This window comes from Nannobrachium achirus, assembly GCF_963921795.1.
Source record: "Nannobrachium achirus genome assembly, chromosome: 10".
Lineage (NCBI taxonomy): Eukaryota > Metazoa > Chordata > Actinopteri > Myctophiformes > Myctophidae > Nannobrachium > Nannobrachium achirus.
In genome coordinates, this window is record NC_137819.1 from 58,665,519 (window position 1) to 58,686,705 (window position 21,187).

General features: G+C 41.0%; 2 protein-coding genes across 2 annotated transcripts; both read right to left on the minus strand.

Annotated features, from left to right (window-relative positions):
• Positions 1-1,019: 1,019 nt before the first annotated feature.
• On the minus strand, positions 1,020-6,981 carry dnajc8 (DnaJ (Hsp40) homolog, subfamily C, member 8). The gene is made up of 9 exons (XM_080735048.1): positions 6,902-6,981; positions 5,839-5,940; positions 5,605-5,661; positions 5,313-5,379; positions 4,716-4,810; positions 3,844-3,915; positions 2,025-2,116; positions 1,684-1,759; positions 1,020-1,588 (listed from the first exon to the last, which is right to left on the minus strand). The coding sequence occupies exons 1-9, from the start codon at positions 6,968-6,970 to the stop codon at positions 1,469-1,471; spliced, it is 750 nt and encodes a 249-aa protein (XP_080591174.1). The 5' UTR covers positions 6,971-6,981; the 3' UTR covers positions 1,020-1,468.
• Positions 6,982-12,103: 5,122 nt separating this feature from the next.
• On the minus strand, positions 12,104-20,282 carry LOC308293303 (heterogeneous nuclear ribonucleoprotein R-like). Its single transcript, XM_080735753.1, has 11 exons — positions 20,130-20,282; positions 17,836-17,996; positions 17,495-17,613; positions 17,293-17,400; positions 17,076-17,189; positions 15,659-15,835; positions 15,198-15,333; positions 14,401-14,606; positions 13,996-14,145; positions 13,675-13,796; positions 12,104-13,589 (listed from the first exon to the last, which is right to left on the minus strand). Exons 2-11 carry the CDS (start codon positions 17,990-17,992, stop codon positions 12,974-12,976), a joined length of 1,905 nt encoding a protein of 634 aa, XP_080591879.1. The 5' UTR covers positions 17,993-17,996; positions 20,130-20,282; the 3' UTR covers positions 12,104-12,973.
• Positions 20,283-21,187: the final 905 nt, after the last annotated feature.

Genomic DNA, 21,187 nt, shown 5'->3' on the forward strand with positions numbered 1-21,187 from the left:
ACAGTTGCAGGTTGCCTAAATACATGGTGCACACATTCTCTACAGAATTTAGGCATGTTACTTCCTGTAGGTTACCAAAATAACCTACATGTCTACACCTATAATTATTCAGTGTAAGTAGCCTAATCAAACTTATCTAAAAGTCTACCCATTTACAACAGAAATACAATTTAATTTACAGCATAATCCATATTGTAATCACAGAATCATTAGGCCTACTGAGGTGTTACACTAAATATTTACGTAGGCTACTAGCAGCAGCCACAACAGAAGAAAAACGACCAAAGGGGATTTCTGAGCCTGCATGTTTCCCATCAACTAATTACAACAACCTGCCACCAGTTCTCCTTGACTCCCTGACCATGACCTCTATGCTTGAGTCTGAAGACAGGGGAACAATTTCTCCTGTGATGCTGCGATGGCGAGATGAGTGAATGACATGGTGGAAGGGCTGGGGTCTCAAATAGGCAGCTACAGATTGCACCAAAGCAGGTCAAGCTGGCCCAAATAAAACAAAATGAACAAATTCCTGAGATTTTGGAACTACTGGTACTATGGTGTACTAATTGTGTTGGCATGCTTGTTGGACTCCAACTTTGGGAGCTCATTTGAAATCGTCAAGTAAAGTATTGACCCACTCACACACAAACGGCGAACCCATGCAAGGAACCAACCTGGTCATCAGGAGCAGTGTTCTGTCTCTTGCTCATGGATTGGATCTTTGCTTCGACATGCAATCAGGAGGGACCAGGGATCGAAACAAGATTTATTGTAATGAATCAGGTCCTCATTGTGCCTTGGCTGAATATTATTACATTAAAATTTAAATTTGAAATGCTTAACAAAACATATTGCAACGCCATTTTATCTGTCACACAGGATATTGTGATGTACTTGAGAAACTATTGATAAATCAATCGGTGAGGATAACAGTGGGTTTATCAAATTCTTTCTCGTTTTGAATCTGTTTTCTCTTTGATGTAAAGCACTTTGAGCTGCATGTTTTGTATGAAAGGTGCTATACAAATAGTTTATTATAGCATTCAAAACATACGCTGAATTATGAACAAACAACATATGGTAGACCACAGCAAAATATGCTTGTTATAAACAAGCTTTATTACCGAGTAAAAAAAAGAAGAAAAAAAAAGAAAGAAAGCAAAATAGTCTGTTACTCTCTGTTACAGAATTGGAAGATATTTTTTTTCCTTTCCTTCTTCATCAGGAGAGCACAGTTACCATCATAATCATTCTCTCATAAACATTTCGTATAACAAATATGTAGGCCTACATTAGGGAGGGGAAAAAAAGGAAGCACAAAACTACATTTATGTCAGGTGGTGGGTGAACAGTCTTAGGAAAAAGAACCAGGCTGACGTAAAAACGACTAAGGTTGAGACCTGACTGACGATGGGGAGGAAGGTTCCAAATGTCACATTAAGAACCTTCCAGAGCCTCCGAGCACCGCTCATTCTCGCTGCTCCATTTTAACTTTTGGAGGCTTGAGGAAGGACCTGTTTTTCTTCTCCTTTTTTTTCCCTTTATTCTGGAAGGTTCTCCAGCTGTCCACTCGCCCGTCTCTCGTTTCCTGATAAACAATGCATAGATTGATTCATTATAGACGGACAAAGTCATTGTGCTTTCTAATAGTTTGATTAGGGATCAATTTGAACTGGAACTCACCTCAAAGTTTTTCTGCCATTCCCGATCTCGTTTTGCTTTCTCTGCTGTCTGTATTTCTTCTTCTCTAGCTCTTTTCCTTGAAGCAGGAAGAGGGTAGATGAAATAAGAGATGCATGACAATTAAGATTATGTTCTTCTCATAGTGCTCATCACACACTTGATATTGTGTCCAGTCCCATTTATATGAGTAGTTGCATTGTTGTGGAAACAATGCCACAACAGCGCAACTACTAACAAGTAAAAATATTAATAACTTATAATTGTAATGTTGACAGCACAGAAACTAGTTTATATTAGCTTAGTTAGGTGGGTGACAAATAAAGGTTTTATGTTATATTTACCTTTCATGCATATCCTTTGCTTCCCTTTCCTTCCTTTTGATCTCAAGTTCTGCAAACAGCTTCATCGTCTGCTTGTACACTGCTTGTCTGAACTGGAAGAACAGCAGAGGAGACAAGTATAGTTTATACAGTACTTACAGCTGGTGTCATATCCAGACATTCATGAACCCTTGTGTGTTCAGGGACCTTATTTACACTTCCAGTGAAGCACAGTGTCACACACCAGGGGCCAACGTTTTGTTGGACATTTGTTTGTTAGCTTAAGACTAAAATGCTTGACCTTTAGTCTATTAAATTGACTAAATTACTAAATATAAAAAAAACTAACAAGGGCGTTTGAAACGGGACTAAAGGATCTTGCACACTGGTCCATATTTCTGCCATAAATTCGGCATACAGCAAAAAAAAGTATTGAACCTCTCGTTGCGTCAATCATGTTTATTTATCCACTGCCTCCAACATTTTCACCTGACTTTTTTTCAATGTTTCAATGTTCTGCAATTTCTTTGTTCTGCTTTTTTCGCATTCATCTTGTCTGTACATGTTATTTTTGCAGTGTTTTGAGGCTGTAACAGAATGTTTGATTGAGGAAAGGCTCATAGCACACACCTTTCCGATGGGAGGTTACAAGATTGTGTGTGTGTCTGTCTAACTGTCAGCTGCTGTTTAGGATCACGGCACGGGGGTCTTTTTAATGTTGCTCCAAAAAGCAGTAAAGCATCAAGTTGTGCCAGTGAAATAAAGTGAAACAATGGGGGTAACCCTGCAGCCCCTTGATCAGCAGGTGAAACTCTCCTTGCTCATAGTGGTCTCAGAATTGAACCAATATTTCCTTTGTATTTTTGTGTTCAAAAAATGACAGGACCACCCAATCAAAAGAATAGAAGAATTAATAATTAATATAATGATACACATCTGAGTCAATGCAAGGTCTAAAAGGTCTTCTTTCACGTACAGAAATACAGACTTCAGTGGGCAAGATCCTTAAAAGTAGCAGACACATTTAATACTGTTAAAACATATCTACACTGTCTTAGTCCAGAGCAATGCATGGAAGAAATAAAAACAAATTGTGCTGTGTCACAGCCACTGGAGGAGAAGAGGAGACTGTAGCACTGACTCCACTGGACCAGTGCATGGCTGGTATACTGGGATCTCTTTATTGGGCCAACCCAAGGCTGGTATCCTGGGAGGGGATCTCTCTAATGTACCAGCGCATGGCTAGTATCCTGGGAGGGGATCTCTCTAATGTACCAGCGCATGGCTAGTATCCTGGGAGGGGATCTCTCTAATGTACCAGCGCATGGCTGGTATCCTGCAATCAATCCACTGGAACGGCACATGGCCGGGTTCAAGTTTACCAGTTGCGTGTTCTGTGTTTGAATGCATTAGCTCGAGTGAGAAGGCATTATAGAACCCATCTCAAACTATGTGACGGCACTATGTGGGGCGGCATAGCTCAGGGGTAGAGAAACCGTTATTAGAGCACGAAGGGTTCCCAGTTCGAATCTGGGCTCCCCCTGAGTTAAAGTCGAAGAGTCCTTGAGCAAGACTCTGAACCCCTAGTTGCTCCCGGTGAGTAGGTTGGTGCCTTGCATGGTTTCCTCCGCCACCGGTGTATGAATGTGTGTGTGAATGGGTGAATGTAATGCACAATCTATGTAAAGTGCCTTGGATAAAAGCACTATATAAATGCACCATTTACCATTTATGTGACATTGATTTACCGGTACTTGATTTAAAAAAATGTATAAATGGGTGTAATAAAAAAGAATATATATATATATATACATGCATTTTTAACCGTGACGTTACTTACCATTTCAGGATCATCCTCCTCGATATATAAAGGCTTCCCTTCCTTCTTTAGCTTTTTCTTTTTCTCCGTCATCTGTTGGAACACAGATGGACAAGACTAACTTTAAAGGGAAATTCCACTTCAAAGTAACATTTACATTCATTTACCATATCAAGGCATAACTGATCAGGTCTCCTATATCTGGCTGGCCAAAGCCATCTTTACACAGGAATGATGGTAGTAGTAGTAGTAGTTCATTTGGTCTTGTTGTAAATTAAAACAATACAGTATAGTTATTGGGTTTTTTTGGCATCAGGAGGATCTAAATTTGCAGGTTCACTATGTCTTAATGCAGTGGTTCTCAACCTGTGGGTCGGGACCCACAGGGGGGTCTCCAAATTATTTTTGGGGGTCCCCAGGTGATTAGCTTTATGTGAAACATTGTTTTCTCTCTGAACAGTAATCAAACCAACATAATGTTTAAGTGTATAGAAGATATATGCACTTTTCTAAAGTGTCAATTTAAGGACTTTTGTCTCTAAAATGGCAAATTAAACATTGGCCAAATATTAGAGGCAGAAATTGTGAAAATAGAAGATCTACATGCTCACAACGCCTCGCGTTATTTTCACAATATAGCTGTGTTACACAAAATGTTATGCCCCAACTCTTAGTGCTCGTCAGAGTGGGGGGTCCCAGGGTCGCGGCCTGAAAAGGTTGAGAACAACTGTCTTAATGCATACCTCTATTCTCATTTTTTTATAGAACCCTGCAATCTGATCTATGGAGAAAACATCTGAATTACATGTTTTATTATTGTAATACCCTGGGGGCCCACCAGTGGGTCCTCGCTGCTCTAAGGTAAATAAAATGCTTTCATGGTTTAAACTCACGTTGTGTTCCACATACTCCCTTCCTGCACTGATCACATCTATAGCTCTCTTCTTCTGGTCAGGATCCAGTAGATTCTTGTACGCCTTGTCCACAGCTGGAATGAAACATCATCTTCAGATGGCATCAAGTACACTTTCACTCTACAACTACAGCACTACCAACCCATTAAAACCGGGAAAGCACATTATGTCATTTTTTATTTTAGTGTTGGCTATTCAAAGACTGCAGATAATTATACAAGCTTGCAGCGCAGCATGAAGAGTTGCGCTGCGAGCTTGTAGATCTGCAAATTTTCAGCACTAGACAAAAAAAGGTTTGAAAACTACTGATTTTAAAAAGGATCTGCCTCAGATTGAAAGTATAATTTGCTGCTCGTAACAGGCCAATGTGTCCACTAAATGCCATAAAATCTCTTGAATGTAACCACTTGAACCCTAAATATTTTAAAACATTTGATTGAGAAACAGTGTTCCTTCCGCAGTGTTCTGGGATATATTCTAGGACTTCTAGAATATACCCTACCCTAGGCAGTATCCCAAGCCAATTAAACACACATTTAAACTTTATTAACAATTGCATGCAGCCAAGCATTTTACCTTCAAAGGCAAGCTGTGATCTGTCTGGGTCATCCTGGTTTTTGTCTGGATGTACTAAGATGGACAACTGATGAAAGGAAGACAAAGAATTAGTCTAGGAAAGAGAACATCTGTGAAGTGGTTGTTCTGTTTCAACTGTCCACTTAGCTGATGCTTAACCTGAAATCTGCCAGAAAGTACACCCAATGTCCTCGCTCTGGTTACAGTAACTTTGAGAGTACATCTTCCTCACAATAGAACGATAACATTAATGTTCTTTTTATTTATTTGTACAATAACGTGTTCTGCTTACTGCTCGAAACCTCTTCTTCAACTCGTCATCTGTTGCCTCTGGGTCAATTTGCAACACCTGAAAGCAAGAATGAATTACTGAATCAAATTGGGTCAAGAATGACAAATGTGGAACATAATGATGAGAAAACAAAAATCCCTTCCTGTTACTGTTAAAACCTGTGGCGCTGCTGACCAACCATGCCCTCTCCCTCCAATACCACATGTACTTGTTATGTGAGTTTGTTCTAGTTACCTCAAAGGGATTCAGATTGAAGTAGGATGAACCAGGCCTGAGCAATCTGTCGATCTGCTGCTTTGAGGTCAAAACTGAGTCCCGCTTCTCAATTTGCTTCACCTGTTGAGAACGTCACAGCAAAAGGGGCAAATCCTTAATCCTAATCATCAACCTAATGAACATAATGACAGTGTAGGCTCACATTAACTTCAGAAGGGATGACGAATTTAGAATGACAGTTTTATAAGCGTGTTATAAACATATCTAGCAACAGGAAGAAAAAAATCACCAGCTAGAACTAAAAGAGAACTCAGTTGCCTACTGACAGGACCAGTCCAATGATCCAGAAACGCCTACAAACAAAAATAGCTACAATCTATGAGATGTGGGAGGAGGACACCCACACAGCCTGTGAGACACATAAAGCCACCAGATAGCTTTCCTCCCCAGAGGATACAAGCTCTATCAGAAGTAATAGAAACATTTTATTATTTGACTATTTGTTTTTGGAACCGTTATCTTGGAGCATTCCTCTCTTGCAGAAAGGACTCTTATGGGTCCATTTGGTTTCATTTTACGCTCTCAAGAGTTACATTATTGTAAACGTAAACATATGCATTACATAATTTACAGTTAGTCCACACAATTAGAGGATGTAGAATAATTGTTATTTTGATGTGCCTGTTATCTCTCCTATCTATGCCACCACATCCATACAGCATGGAATTGTGGACAAAACAACATAGGCTAATACACAAAAGACAAGTCTTGTGTCTGAGAGGCTAAATCTCATCAAATGGTGGTCCGTTGCTCAAATGCCCAATAAACAATGGACCTTGGTGTGAAAAGGGTTGAACCCCAGTAAACCCAGCACTGATGCAGGTGATACAACACAAGAAAATAAACAGGTCTGTTGCACAGGCTGCGTTAGCATTCCATGGCTAGGTGATGATGCTAATGCTCAGTGGGAGGACCACACGTGATAAAATACGCGCTCCTGCGGACCAGCCAGTGTGCATGTGACAGCATATGACAAACAACGCTGTCCTCCTGGTGTAAAACTCTGTCAGAGTGATCGTACCTCCGTGTAAAAGCTTTGGAACAGTTCATCTGAACACTGAGTTGAGGATTCTCCTCCGGCGGCCGCCATCTTGACCCAGGTTTACATGTGACGTCACATCGGCGGCATCACGTCACGTGACTGTACAGTCTCTTGATAGACCTTCGTCGCACGTCGGTGTCGCGCATCGAACATTATATCAAGCATTGAAAATGGCGTGATGATGATGGCGATTGGCGAATAACCACCATTAACATTCATTTGATGCCGTTGTTTGTATCTACTGAGTTCAAAGGAACCCCAAATCCGTTTAGTTGACCTTGTATTGGTTGATTTTATTAGCAGTTTGCAATAGAAAAGAGTAGTTTCATGACAGCACAAATCAGTGAACTCTGAACTGTAGCCTACTGTAACTGTCCTGTACCCTTTTCTATGCAAACTTCTAATAAAGTATTCAATCAATTCATTATAGCCGTTTTATTATAATCCTCTGACGTGAATTTGTTTAGTAAAGCCAAGAATACTACTGAGCCAATAACCCATTTCACTCACAACCACTGTTAAAGGGGGAACAAAATAGACCATTATGTGCTGTATATTTTGATGCCAATACTTTTGTAGTAGGCCAACTTGTCTTGTAGGCTTCGTTTTGGATACCATACTTTTACTTGGAACTGGTGGATTAATTGACAGGTTTGACACATTTTATACTCAAATACAAAATGTGAGAACTTTATCCTTCTTGGGTTGGAGGATATGGGGTGGAGCAGCAGGGTAGAGTGTAATAACGCCATCCATGCCAGATGCCACCCGTCTATCTCCTTGGCATGCTCCAGAAGCATCATGCCAGTAGACACATTGTGGTTGGTTGTCATCTGCTTTCATTCCAGAAATACACCAGGTGCTTCATGTTCGTACATCTGTGGCAGTTTCTTACTTATTCGTATTACTGTTTCTCACTGGTTATAGAATAGATACACCATAATAATAATAATAAACCTTTAGGGGAATTTCTGACGTCTCCATGAAGAAAATAGAAAGAATAATAATAATGTTGGTTGCTCATTCAGTGACAAATGGGACGAAATGGACCTGTAAAGTCCATTTGTACACTGAGTTATGGGGTGCTTGAAAATAAAACGTTTCAGAACTAGTCTACTTATGACACTGACATAGTAAATCAGTGTCATACAGAATTCCGAAAAAAGAAATTGAGACTAACATACTGTAACTGGTCCTATGACCCCTGACCAGAATTCAATATACATTTTATAATTTAAAATAGATAATTTCACACAATATATGACCCAAATACCAGTCCAGAATACATCTATATATTGGCCTATAGGTATTTGTGTGTGATAGAAAATACACTGTCAGCGTGAAAAGAACAGGCTATGTTACAACATAGAAATGTCTAAGTATGTCTTACGTTTATGACAGACTACATCAACTGGAATGCGTGCTGCATACACACAAGTGAGACTAAAATACTGCAAAAAAATGAAAGGAACAAAATGTTCCCTTAATTTATTTGAGTATAGTATACTGTAGTACTGCTCAAAGAATTGAGGGAACATTTTGTTCCCTTCATTTCTTTGAGCAGTGTAGTTAGTTATATGGGCTCCCTAGGTCGTGCACAGCAGTTGGGGTAGTGTCCTGTTCATGGACACTTCCGACACAGCGGCCACTGCCACTCATTCATTTGGATGCTTTCACAATTACACAATTTGTAGAGGGAATTTAGAATTCCAGGTTTTAGGTAATGTACATTTTTGCAATTGAAGTGCCACCGAACCATTTCTGAATACCTGAACTTTGATCTTGTTAATGGTGGCGAGGCACAGGAGGATGAGGGCTGTCAGCAGCTGTACATTAATGCCAGCCTCACGGTTTTCATGGACAGCTTCCAGGTTTCCTGACAGGTCCAACCCAACATGGGACCACACTGGACATTCACAGCAGTGGGACAGTCACAGCACACACACGTCCCACCAGCCCCGAATGTTGTGTTTTGTTGTTTTCCGTTTGTTTTTTTTAGCTGTCCAAATTCCAAATGATTCCAAAGCAAAATGAGAAAACAGCAAAACATTTGTGGGGGAAAAAAACTAATTAAACGAACAAAGTGGTTTTGCTTCAAGAATAGAATTTATTCTGCAATGCAAGAAACAAATCCTTTCTACAGGATGCCAACAACAGGGACTATTCAAAGCCAGACAGCCCTGGTGGGGCCCTGCCAAGATGCAGAGTTCCTTCATGGTCTCCAGTCTGTGGATCATCTCTATGAGCCATGCCTCCAGTCTGTGGATCATCTCTATGAGCCACGCCGACTGATACAGGATCTGCTTCAGCTGGATGAGAGAAACCATGGTTACTACTGTATCAACAGTCACTGTTCTTATATAAACAATAATACAATCAACAGTAGCAGCATAAGTAGATAACTCTTCCTGTGCCTACTGCAGTAGATTAGAGTTTATCATGATTGATTATGTGTGACGTTCGAGTAGATCATGTATTCAATTTCATTGATTATATTAATATCTAGGTCTGTATGATGATACTAATACTTGATAGTTAGGAGTCGAGGTCTTTAGTAGGCCTCAGTACTATTGTTTTGGTAAAGCCCATCTTGTTATGGTACAGCTCGTTCCAGAGGCCTTGAAGCCACAGTATAACTCTAGTGTTTGACAATTCTTCTTGGCAGAACTCTTTTACCACTGCCCAGTGTTAATTGTACTTCTGTCCATGATATCATGTTATATAAACTTGACCACACCACCACCTAATAAATTGTCTTGTCTCCTCATTTTCTCATGATTATTGATTGATCTGAATTCCACCACACTACTTATTGTATTCATACTGGAGCCTCAGTGAAAATTGAATAAGTAGCATGAACAACTGGAGCAGTGACAGTGTTTCTTACCCCTTTTGTTCTAGTCGGCGTCCCTGCCATGCAGTAAACATGGACAAGTACACAGACACACATACGGCTACGGTGGGGAACAGCCAGGACATCCATGTTCTACAGTCCTGTGGAGGTTTCCTCTATTGGAGGAGGCTTAATATACTTAATTTAAACCGTTCCTCCTGAGGGAAGCCAAACCTTGCTGAGGCCCAGGCAAGCATTTGGCAGAACATGCTGAGAACTGGGAAAAAGGACACACGAGACATGTTTAAACATTGTTTCTCTGAATCCTGCTAATAGTTACAGTAAGCAGCTGATGCAACAAGCTAACACCCCTGAGGGAAAATGGTGTCACACTATACAGATCTGTCATAACATGTTACAGATGGAACTACGCAATACATTTTCTAAGCATTTGTTCAAATGATGAACATCTTACCAACACGTCCTGTTTGCTTCGTCAGTATTCTTAGCTCATTCATATGGGTGGAGGGCAGCTCCCTTACTGCCTGCTGACAAGAGGCAACATATAAACAAACAATTGTGGTTGAGAAGCTGTTCAATGACTCGTTCATGACTGTTAATGACAAAGCATTCTTTAGAGACGACAATCATGATCTGATCAGTTGAACAGAATCCGCTTTCTGCAGTGAGGCTGCTATGCTACAGTATGAGGCCTTGCATCAGCGAGTCGCCTCTTGAAACCAAAAATAAGCCCTTTCTAGTGCCATCTTGTGGCCTTGAGTGGTAACACATTTCTAGGTTTTTATTGTTCTAATATGAGGTGGTTTTGTCAACATCCAATTAGTAATCCCACCGCAAACAGTGTACTTTTGATCATAATGTTACTATACATCATGGACTCAAAACCTCTACAGCCTTGGAATCGTCCAATTAAAAGTGTGTCTAACAAAGCAGAACAATGGAGTTGTGGTGTTGCTTGGCCGGAGGAAAACGATGACACCTAGTGGTGAAAGAGGGTAAATGTCCTCTTTTCTCCAAAGGAATGCAACATGGAGACAGCTGGGGTGATTATAGCGCAGTGGGCCAACATAAGGAACAGGTGTCTGCAGGGTTCAGGAATGTCTACCGCTCTTACCAAATCCTTGACTGTCTGCCCTTTGGTTTAATGCAACCAAATACAAATTATACTTTGCCAATAAGCACTGCACAAGCTGGTCAACAAATGAAAAGCCTTTAAAGCCCAAGTTATACATAAACGACAGTATTGTGTGACAACAAAAATAATTATGTTCTTTTTGGAATAAATGTGACATTTTTCAGTTGAACATATTTTCAACTGAAAAATGTTAATAGTTTTCCAGTTGAAAAGGCCATGCTTACTCTGAAGCAACCAGAGCAATTCCTTTTGTAGTTTAACTAAATGTGGGTTAGTGCCCACTATATACAATTAAGTATATAAGAATACTGAAATGTTATAGCATATTAGAGTGGGGAGGCGAGTGTAGCTTTGTGGCCACTATGGACAAACTCAGTGATTAGAACTGTACAGTAGGTGAGGAAGACAGTACTCTGCAAGACTAGCTCACCCGTGAGTACCGTTTCAGGTGACTTCCTCACTCTGCTGCTCTCAAAGAGGCTCCACCTAGGTAGGTTGGAATAAAAGGACAGACATCAACAAAATACACTCAAATCACAGCACCAAAATAAAATGCCCGATGCTGAAAGCTCTTTGCTATGGAAAAACAAACAAAAACAGAAGAAAAACAGCAGTGGATGAGCCGTTGCTATGGCATAAGCACTTTAGAGTTTAAAAGAATTTTAACCCTTTGGTTGGACAAATCCTGCGTGTCTTGACGAAAGATGAAACAGCTGTCGAGCAGTCAATTGAGGTTATATAATTAACATCAGAAGCTCTTCTGCCATTTGAGTGGCGATGATTTAGTGACAAATCCATTCATAGTCATAGTTGCTCTTAACAGATGGTCTTAAATTGAATATAGCTCCCCACAATATTGCGTTAAGACAGAATTCTTTAATTGCTGCTGGAAAATTGTTTACTGCTTGGTACGATACATGAATAATGGTTGCAAAGAATGATTGCAGACTATACTGTATATGGCATGCACTGGAAAATAAAGGGTTAAAATCCTCCAATCTTTTTTTTTTTTTTTTATCAAATCCCAAAAACAGTTGGAGTTCTCTTGTCCCGTTGTGTGATTTCACAATTTCCTTGGAGAATTTGCTTTGTCGGGGCGGGGGTTGGGGGCAAAAGAAACTCTCCATCCAAATGTGAGAATTAAGGTGGAAATTACAAGTAAAATACTGAATGACACCAGTGATTTTGAGGTATCTGACAATTGAAGGATGCTCAACTGAATTTTTATTGAAACGGAACAAACGTAAAAGTTATAAATACAAACATCAGAGAACAAACTGCTATGGCTCTTAAGGTAAGCCAAACCAAATTCTACCGGGCAAGTTCAAAAGAAAACATAGGAAGTTATTGATAATATCAATTTTTAAAAAACACAACGTCATCTACCGCTAGAAATGCTAGACATACACCTTTTACGTTACAAAACTTGGGTTTCCCCCCCCTCCTTCCTGTGGATTCTTTTCTCCACCACTGCAAAAAAACAAAAATGAATGAGAAGCACTAACCATATGCATTTATTTACAAGCAAGTCCCTATGCTACTATGAGAACCACAAATAGAAGGAATACAAGTAGGGAAGGGAATGGGGCATGGAGGACACAAACTTCCTGCAAGGCGATTCTCATGATTTAATGTCCTCTCAGACTTTGTCAAACTGAATGTCCGCTTTCTGTTTAAATGTTCACTTGTTGGCTTTAAAACAACCAGGAGCAAAAAATAGGAGTGAAAATATTTTGCATGTTTTTAAGACATACGTCCCAAAGTAACCGTACAGAGTAACAAATGATTCATCAGAACGGTTACGCTCATGTACTTTTCTTCAGCCAAAACGCACTCCAGCCAATCAACTTGAGCCAATTTCTGGGGTCTGTCCATTACTGTTGGGAGGGTGGGTGGGGGAGGAAGGATTGTATGTTTGTTTTCATGACAGGTGAAGAATAAAAAGTCAATCAAAAAAATTGGAGCCAATCTCCTGATTTTTCTCTTTTTTTTTTCTTTTCATTGTTCTTTTTCTCTTTTTTGTTGTGTTGTCGATTACTTTGCCAAATACCTTTTGGTGCATCTACTTCCACTGTTGCCCATAAGAATCCTGTGAAAACTCCAGGGTGTCATTACTGTAACCATAGTTACCAGAATAGTCGGCCCCCTGCTGCAGTGGTTGCTGGGCGATGGGCTGGGACCCCCAGTTCTGCTGGTTGTTGGTCTGCCTGCGCTTCGAGTCGGGCTGGTTGAACACGTCAGCCTTTCTCTTCCCACCGACGTTGCCCCCGCGGTTGCCCCTGGCCCCACGCGGGCCACGGCCCCTCTGTGGCTGGAAGGGGGCACCGCGCCCTCCTCTGCCGCCGCGCGGCCCGCCACCGAGTGGTGGCCCCCTCTGGGCGTAGCCACCGCGGCCTCGTGAAGGGGGAGCCCCGCGGGCCCTGGGCGGAGGTGGGCCCCCGCGGGAGGGCCTGGACCCACGGCCCCTCATGCCGTACATGTCCTCGTAGCCGCCATAGTAGGGATCGTCGTAACCGCTGCGGTAGTCGTGGTAGTCGTACCCGCCGTAGTAGTCATCGTAGTAGTCTTCATAACCGTAGTAATCGGGTGGGTAGGCGTAGCCTCCGCGCCCGCCACGCCCTCTGCCCCTTCCTGGAGGGGGCATGCGTGGGGGCGGGTAGTAGTAATAATCATCATACCTGCAGAATGAAAGGGGAGGTCATTATCTATAGTTATCCTCGGTATCACTGTGTTCCTGTTGGATTAGGTACGTGTGTGTCTCACCCTGTGTTCCTGGTGGTCTGTCGTTGTGCCTGGCGTTCCTTCCTCTTCTTGTCTGGAGGTTTAGCCAGGACGATCTCGATCTCCTCTCCTCCAAGCTCTTTCCCATTCATTTCATCCATTGCCTAACAGGAGCACCATTTAAGAATTCAAACCAGTATGTTATGTTCAAGTGTATTATAGTTGTTCTAATCTAGAACAGTCATTTGTCCCCAACAGCACCTTCTACTGGGTTTTGTGTGAAGCACTTCATTACGCGCTTTGACTATGTGAGTTTAGTTTAGATACAAAAAACACTGCTTTTTCTCAACTCAAACAGCCCACCTTCACAGCAGCATCTCTCTCCTCAAAATGGACGAAGGCGTAGTCTTTAAGCTTCTTCACTCGCTCCAGCTTTCCAAACGCAGAGAAGGTTTTCTCTAGAAGCTCCTCAGTAACAGGAGTGGCCAACTTCCTCACGAATAGCACCTTCACCTGAACACACAACAAAACACAGGTGGAAAGGGAATAGAGGATAGGTGTGTGTTAATTAATTTGTCTTGACTGTTAAAAGACACATTGTAAATATGTACACTTTCAATATATATTGGAATCTTCATATGAAAATCAAAATATATGCACCAAAAATGGAGAATTCAATATAAGTCCCAATGGCAACAGACACAGAGATATGTACAGAGAGTTCAGAGACACAAAGAGAAAGATCAGAAGGGACAGTGTCTCACTGACCTTGGCCATGACCTCTGCGTCGGGCTCAGCGACGGGGTCAGCCCACTCCACGGTGACGGGGTTTCCCCAGACCTTCACCTTGCCGCTCATGAGGCGGCGGCGGGCCTGAGCTGCAGACTTGTGGTCTTCGTACTCCAAGAAACAGAAGCCGCGGTTCTTCTTCTTGTCATCTGGCTGGTGGTACAGGATGACCTCCTGTAGACCCTCTGGAGGAGAGACACCACACAACACACCTCAGCTTTCTAACCAGGGTCAAAAACATACTGTATATAATATATATAAGCCCATATTATGTTTGGAATACTGATCAGGAAGAAACCCCTTTTCGGCCACAGAGTAAGAATAAAAAAAGCTTGAATTGTGAGGGTTTTTTCCCCCTCGCAATTCTGATGTTATAGCTAAGAATTCTGAGGGTTTTTCCCCTGACAGTTGGTGTGTAATATATAGTAGATATTGTATGTGATATATGCAATTTGCACGAAGGAAAAGAGAAACAATTGTGAGGAAACTCGGATTGTTATAGTACTGTAGTTCAGCCCGTTTGTATGGCATTTTCATGTTTACACAGGATATATTGTAAAGAGACGAGAGACGGGACAGTGGAGAGATACAGGAAAGTGAGAGCAAAGAGGAGGGGATGACAAACGATGTTCTGGGTTTAGTGGAATGGGAACCCATCATTGATGTTTTTGAAAACAAATGCACAATAAAGAGCTACAAGACACAATCAATTTTCGCCCAACAGTCCTGTCAGTCGAGTATAAAATAGAGCAACTGAGCCTTAAGCTGAGACCGACCTGTAACTTTGCCAAAGTCTTCCAATATGCTTTCTCTGGTCTTGTTCTTTGGAATTGATCCGACAAACAAGCGGTTGTTTGCGACTGATATGCAGACTCCTAAGTACTTCCCAGACCGGATTTCATAGTTATCACACTGAAAATAAAAAGAGGAAAATTGGCAAAGGGTACTAAGGGAACATCTTTGCACCATACGGGCCTAATTAGCAGTGCTTTTGAGAAAACCACATGCAGTTATTATTTTAGAACAGATCCAACCCCTGGAACAGATTACAATTACAACATTTTGCCTGTTTAATATGATTGTACTGTATGTGGAAATAACTACACCTGTAATAAAGTAGGTTATCCAGTACTAAAGCAGGTCATATAATCCTTGACAAAAATCACAATGTAAAATGACCGTTCGTCTAAATCTGTTTTTTTTTTTTTTTTTTTTTTTTATGAGGTGAGCAACTTACAAGTTTCACCGCCTCCTGGGCATCCTCCTTGGAACAGTAGGTAATGAAGGCATAGCCTCTGTTCTGGCCTGACAGCGGGTCCATCATTAACCTCAGGTCCCAGATAGGACCGGCTGTCTCAAAGAGAGGCACTAGTTCATCTTCATAAAGGTCCCTGGGGATCTTTCCTACAAACACCTAGGTAGGAGACCAGACAGTGTTAAAGGCAGTGAAGCATTCAGTATGTTAGAAGAAGGAACACTGACTCTCATGAAACATTGTATACTTTGTAGTGCATTGCAAAAATGTCATTTTGATTCTTCTTTTGCATGTTTTAAATGTTCCGTCTAATGTTTCTGACATGCCCGAAATAGTGATGAGAGGTTTAAAGTGGTTAAAGTAGGGATGAACTGTGTATAATCATTTATTTACTATTCATTGTGTAGCAATAAAAGTAACAATTCTTAACAACATTGTAGAAAGCAATGATGAACACCAAATATGGCCTCTAGAGGACACTCAAGGACAGACAGGCAAGTTAAAAGTTCAATCAGGACAGACATATTAATAGGCTAAAACAAAGTTAGTCGATGTACTAGTAAACAGCATAGACAACAAATAAAAGGAAATATGTCTCAAAACACTGGCTTGCAGTTGAATTATTTAAAGCAAAGGAAATATGAATACAAGAAATCAAAATAATATTTTATCCAAACGAAAGGCAATATAATACCTCTAAATATTGTCTTAATGCAGTTGCATTATTGCTCATATCCTAAAACGCAATAATAATCTTAGGCCTGTTATTCAGGATGTAAAATAAACAGTGTTTAGCCTACTGTGTACTTATAAAACAAAATTAATATTGCTAAAGAGCACTCAACAAACACTCACTCTCCCCACACTTGTGCAGGGTACAGAGAGAAGCTCTTGTGATAGTCGTGGTGGTGGTGAGGGCAGGAAAGCAATCCTTCCTTATTGGTTATCCACCATCTTCATTCAGAAGGTTTTCTTTGTGTGAATAAATAGCCTGATAGGGTAACAACTGAAAAGTATATGCACCCTGGGAGAGTAGTCATCTTGCGATACCCGATTTATACTTGTCATACAACGGTGCTGCGTGCCAAAAATAACCCTTCTACAAACTCACAATATATCACAGACACATTGTTTACTTCTTTGAGTGTGTTATCTTTGTGTTAGCTTTTCACGCTCAAGGAAAAGACACTGTGACTGACTCATACAGTATATAATATCGGCAATTAGAAATGATCAGAATTCCCCAATCACATATTTAATCATTTAGGATGCCGATCTGACGAATGATCCTAGCCATGCAACAAAGGCAGAAATCAAAATAAGTTAGCTACCCGGCCGCACCTTCAAAATTCATAAGACTGGAAAGTCGACAGTGAAAGTTATCATAATCCTTATTCACCTCCGTTCCAATGCCTGGCTGTGTTCCTGTGAACACTTCCTCAGGTGGCGGCCCTCCGTATTTCCTCTGCCCTGTGGTTACATCCAGGGTGTATCCTGTCCTATCCAGCAGAGCCTGAAATTTAAGTGTTCAAATTATTATTATTATCATATTTTTGTTTTACACCTGCAAATGAGAAGAAATGTATGAAAGGTAAAATGTGCTACATCCGGTTTACCTTTATTTTTGTTTCATCTGGGCCCTTGGTGGATTCTTGTACTTTGCTTCCTTGCTTTTCCCTCTGTCTGTAGGTCTTCATAACACCACAAAGGAAAGCGCTTTTGTTCTATGGAGGAAGAAAGTTATTATAGCGCACGGTTGCAAGTTACAGATTGCCGCAAAAGGGCAGAACACGAAGGTTGTTCGGTCCGGGAGCTCACCTGCACGTGGGACAGGTCGCTCTCTTTGAACTGTTGCAGCACCGTCAGTGCACCTTCCTCATTAAACTCCCGCAACGCGTCGATCGCCCTCTCATCCAGGTCGGCGTACGCCACCAGGCCTTTGTTTAGAATGGTTACAAAGAAATTTTTACACAGGTGGACAATGAGACATTTCAAAGCCAGGTTGAATGTAACGTCAGAGGTAATACACTCTTCGCAAGGCCATTTGGATAGATTTTTGTCTTATCTTCAGATGTGTGTCAAGTGTAATAATAATTGTGGATAAAATAGGGTAGAGGAGTAAAAGTTGAGCCTAAACTGTTACAACTAGGAATGCCCACCTGTCTGGAAAATGTTATCCAGGCTTTCTGCCACTTTGTTGGGCAGCCCAGCATCGATGAGGGTCTGGAAGTTCTCTGTATGTGTGGTGGAGACGTCCATAGGTTCCTCTTCCTCTTTGACTGGGGCTGAACTACCGTTCACCTCAGCGGCTGCCATTCTCCTGGTAGGCAAAGGGTAAGAAATCACAAAAAAACAACAGTGAGAAAGTCAGTTGCATTTGCCACGACTCCCCCAATTAAATTATAAACCCAAACGGTTCTGGTTCAAATTGGCTACTTTTCAAAACACACGTCAATTTTATTTACATCAACAATACTGTTCGTGGAAGCTGTTGGTTTAGCTTTGACAGAACTTCTCTTCTTTTGAGACATACTATCAGGTGCGTCTCACAGTGTTAATACGACCCCACCTGGCTTGCGGCCAACCACCCCTGAAACATTAAATAATTGATGTCCACAAGGGAAACTGGCTCATCCACTTACTTACTACGTCTAAACATAGAAAAGATAATGTATTAGGGCAGTGTGTGGGGGGGGGGTATTTACTCATGACCCATAACAATTTGCCTGCGACCGAAACATGGGTGCGGACCCACTGTTTGAGAAACAGTGTATTCAGTCTCATCATCAAACAATTCAATTTCAATTCAAAGGAGCTTTATTAAGCAAACATGTGTTTACATTGTCAAAGCAGGCAATCAAAAACATGTAGACCAATTTTTTTTTATTTTTTTAAACCTAGGGAAGTATGTACAACTGGAGGGAATACAGCACTGTGTAAACAGACGTCACATATTGCAATTTGGAAAGAATGGCTTACAAAAACACTTATGTTCATAATACCGTTAGAAATTGTTATAAACATGTTGGCAAGGTTAGCTTTGCCTTTGAATTTAGCTTTTTTAAACTTATTTTGTATGTATTTATTTATTTATTGGTTTTGATTGATTGATTGAAGACTTTATTAGAAGTTTGCATAGGAAAAGGTACAGTTTCATGACGGTACAGTTCACTGGTACAAGGTCTACTAAAAGGAGATCCATGAAAAGACTAAGCTTATTTCCACTGGAAACCATTGAAGTATCTCATATAACATTGAATGACAGACAAATAGAACACAGTACTATGCAGTAGATATGTAAAGAAAAACAAAATAGAAGACAGTAAGTCAAAACAAACAGTATATACAAAGAAGGGGCAGGGGAGGGTAGGGTTGGGCTAGATTCTTTTTTACCAGTTGCGAACGGCTGCTGCCTGTAAGTGGTTTTTCAGGGCAATTTTAAAGGATGCTAGTGATCCACACTCCTTTGTGGCCTTCGGTAAGGCTTTCCACATTTTGGTGGTATAGCAGAAAAAAGAGTTTGACCCTTTGTTGGTTTTGACTCTGGGTTGAAAGTGATCTGTGGCGCTGCCTCTGGTGTTGTAATTATGGACATCCTTAATGTTTATAAAGTATTTTGACAGGTACTTGGGTATCATAGTGGGGGTGACATTTCCTTCAGTGTTTTACAGTCACTTGGTATAAAACGTTTTGGGTACAAAAAGCAACAGTTTATCAAATGTGTTTAAAGATAGTAGTTGCGTTCCTATGTACAGTAGGTCTATGTCCGAGCCGAGGTCAACTAGGTACAGATAGTGCAGGATGCCACAATGATGTAAAACCTGCAAGGTGAGTACCACGTTTCAGCAAATTGCATTTAGGACACTTTTAAGATCATTTTAATACCAGTTAGAAAATACTTGAAGTCAATTGACAGTCAGTGACTGAGAAAGTCAGTTGTATTGGACACGAATGGAACCCGATACAAGTCTGTGTGTGTGACCTGGTGGATTTCAAACTAGACAGGATTTTTTTAAGGCAAAAAGTCTAAACATTAAGTGTAACCACATGTTATGGTTTGATCATGACCTACAAGGCACCCTGCTATAGTCTCCATCGCCCCCCCCCTTGAGATTAAACACCAAAGGGAGAGACGCCACCCCGCCCCCTTCAACATGCAGACAGCTAGCAGCAAGCTACACCGACACCAATACTATCGCTTACTGGAGATCTGCACGGATCAGCGCGTGGACACATAAACGCGATCAACACACACACGCTGCAGTATCGTCATGCAGATAGCCGAACCGTGCAAACTGCGTTTCTTAGTGCTTTTTGCATGAAATTCACATTGTTAGCTGCTAGCTAGTCGGTGCGGCTAAAGGCCTTGTCGTGCAGAAAAACACCTTTCTGATTTCAAACACGCAGGCGCCATAAAGGTGGTCGAAATAAATAGCTTAAAACAATGCCTTACCTATCTACGTTCGGCAGAGGAACAGCGGTCAAAGTTGTATAACGCGACAATCAACGTGCGAGACTTGTCGAAAAACGGGAAAATGTGAAAAATAAGAACGTTATGAGGTCTAGAACCCACGAGACAAGATTTTCCAGACGCAGACAGTCCCGTCGTCGCTCCAACCGAATACCACCACTTCTCGCCAATCAACGCGAGACCTCCGGAGAAGGCGGGGAGCGGAGGGTTTGTTGGTTTTGGTGGCAGCAGCACAGGACAGCGCGTCATGTGACCTAAACAGTGATGGAAAAAGACTACTCCATCGACATTCTAGTGTTTTACAAAAGGTGTAAATAATACTGCAACGTAGAATTACTCCGTTACAAGTCTGGAATTCCAAAATGTACTTGAATAAAAGTACAAAAGTATTGGTATCAAAATGAGAAAGTAAAGTACCCTAACTCATTAAGCAGAATCAATGTCCCATTTCACAAGTTTTCCAATATATAAAAATCCTTGGAAAATAGCAGATCTATAAGCTTGCGACACATTGTGAGCGATTATCAAATGGCCCAATTGTAGACTGAAGTGATTTGTAACTATAATCAAAATCTACAAAGTAACTAATAAACTAAAGTTGTCATATATATAGGCTAATTGTAGTGGAGTAAAAGTACAATATTTGAGAGATGAGATATTGTGGAGTAGAAAAGTATTGGAAATACACAAGTTCAAACACCTCAAACATTTACCCAAGTACAGTACTACTTAACTAGTAACTCTACTTTGTTACTTTACACCACTGTAAATGGAAGAGAGGCCAAATGCATCAAGTACTTTTCAATTAAGTCTGAATCAAGTAATCAACGTGTATGTATCAGAGCCTGAAAGCAAAGGTTTGAGACTAAATGGGAATGTTAGTGTAATATGATCGGCCAGTGCTTTAATATAATACGTGCGCCTCTGCCGCCTCATCGCCACATAACCACTGTCATAACTTTTGCCCAAAAAGGCTTGTTTATCTTACACCCCTTATGCCTGGATCCCGAGGCGTGTGTTATTACAACAGATTTCCCTTC

Excerpts from the sequence above, each read along its gene's own strand:
- dnajc8 (XM_080735048.1), bottom strand. The coding sequence starts at position 6,970 with ATGGCGGCCGCCGGAGGAGAATCCTCAACTCAGTGTTCAGATGAACTG. Across the intron at positions 5,380-5,604 it reads TGAAGAAGAGGTTTCGAGCA|TTGTCCATCTTAGTACATCC; the intron begins GTAAGCAGAACA and ends TCCTTTCATCAG. Across the intron at positions 3,916-4,715 it reads GGGAGTATGTGGAACACAAC|ATGACGGAGAAAAAGAAAAA; the intron begins GTGAGTTTAAAC and ends GTGTTCCAACAG.
- LOC308293303 (XM_080735753.1), bottom strand. The coding sequence starts at position 17,992 with ATGGCAGCCGCTGAGGTGAACGGTAGTTCAGCCCCAGTCAAAGAGGAA. Across the intron at positions 17,401-17,494 it reads GCGACCTGTCCCACGTGCAG|AACAAAAGCGCTTTCCTTTG; the intron begins GTGAGCTCCCGG and ends CTTCCTCCATAG. Across the intron at positions 15,836-17,075 it reads AGCCAGGCATTGGAACGGAG|GTGTTTGTAGGAAAGATCCC; the intron begins GTGAATAAGGAT and ends TCTCCTACCTAG.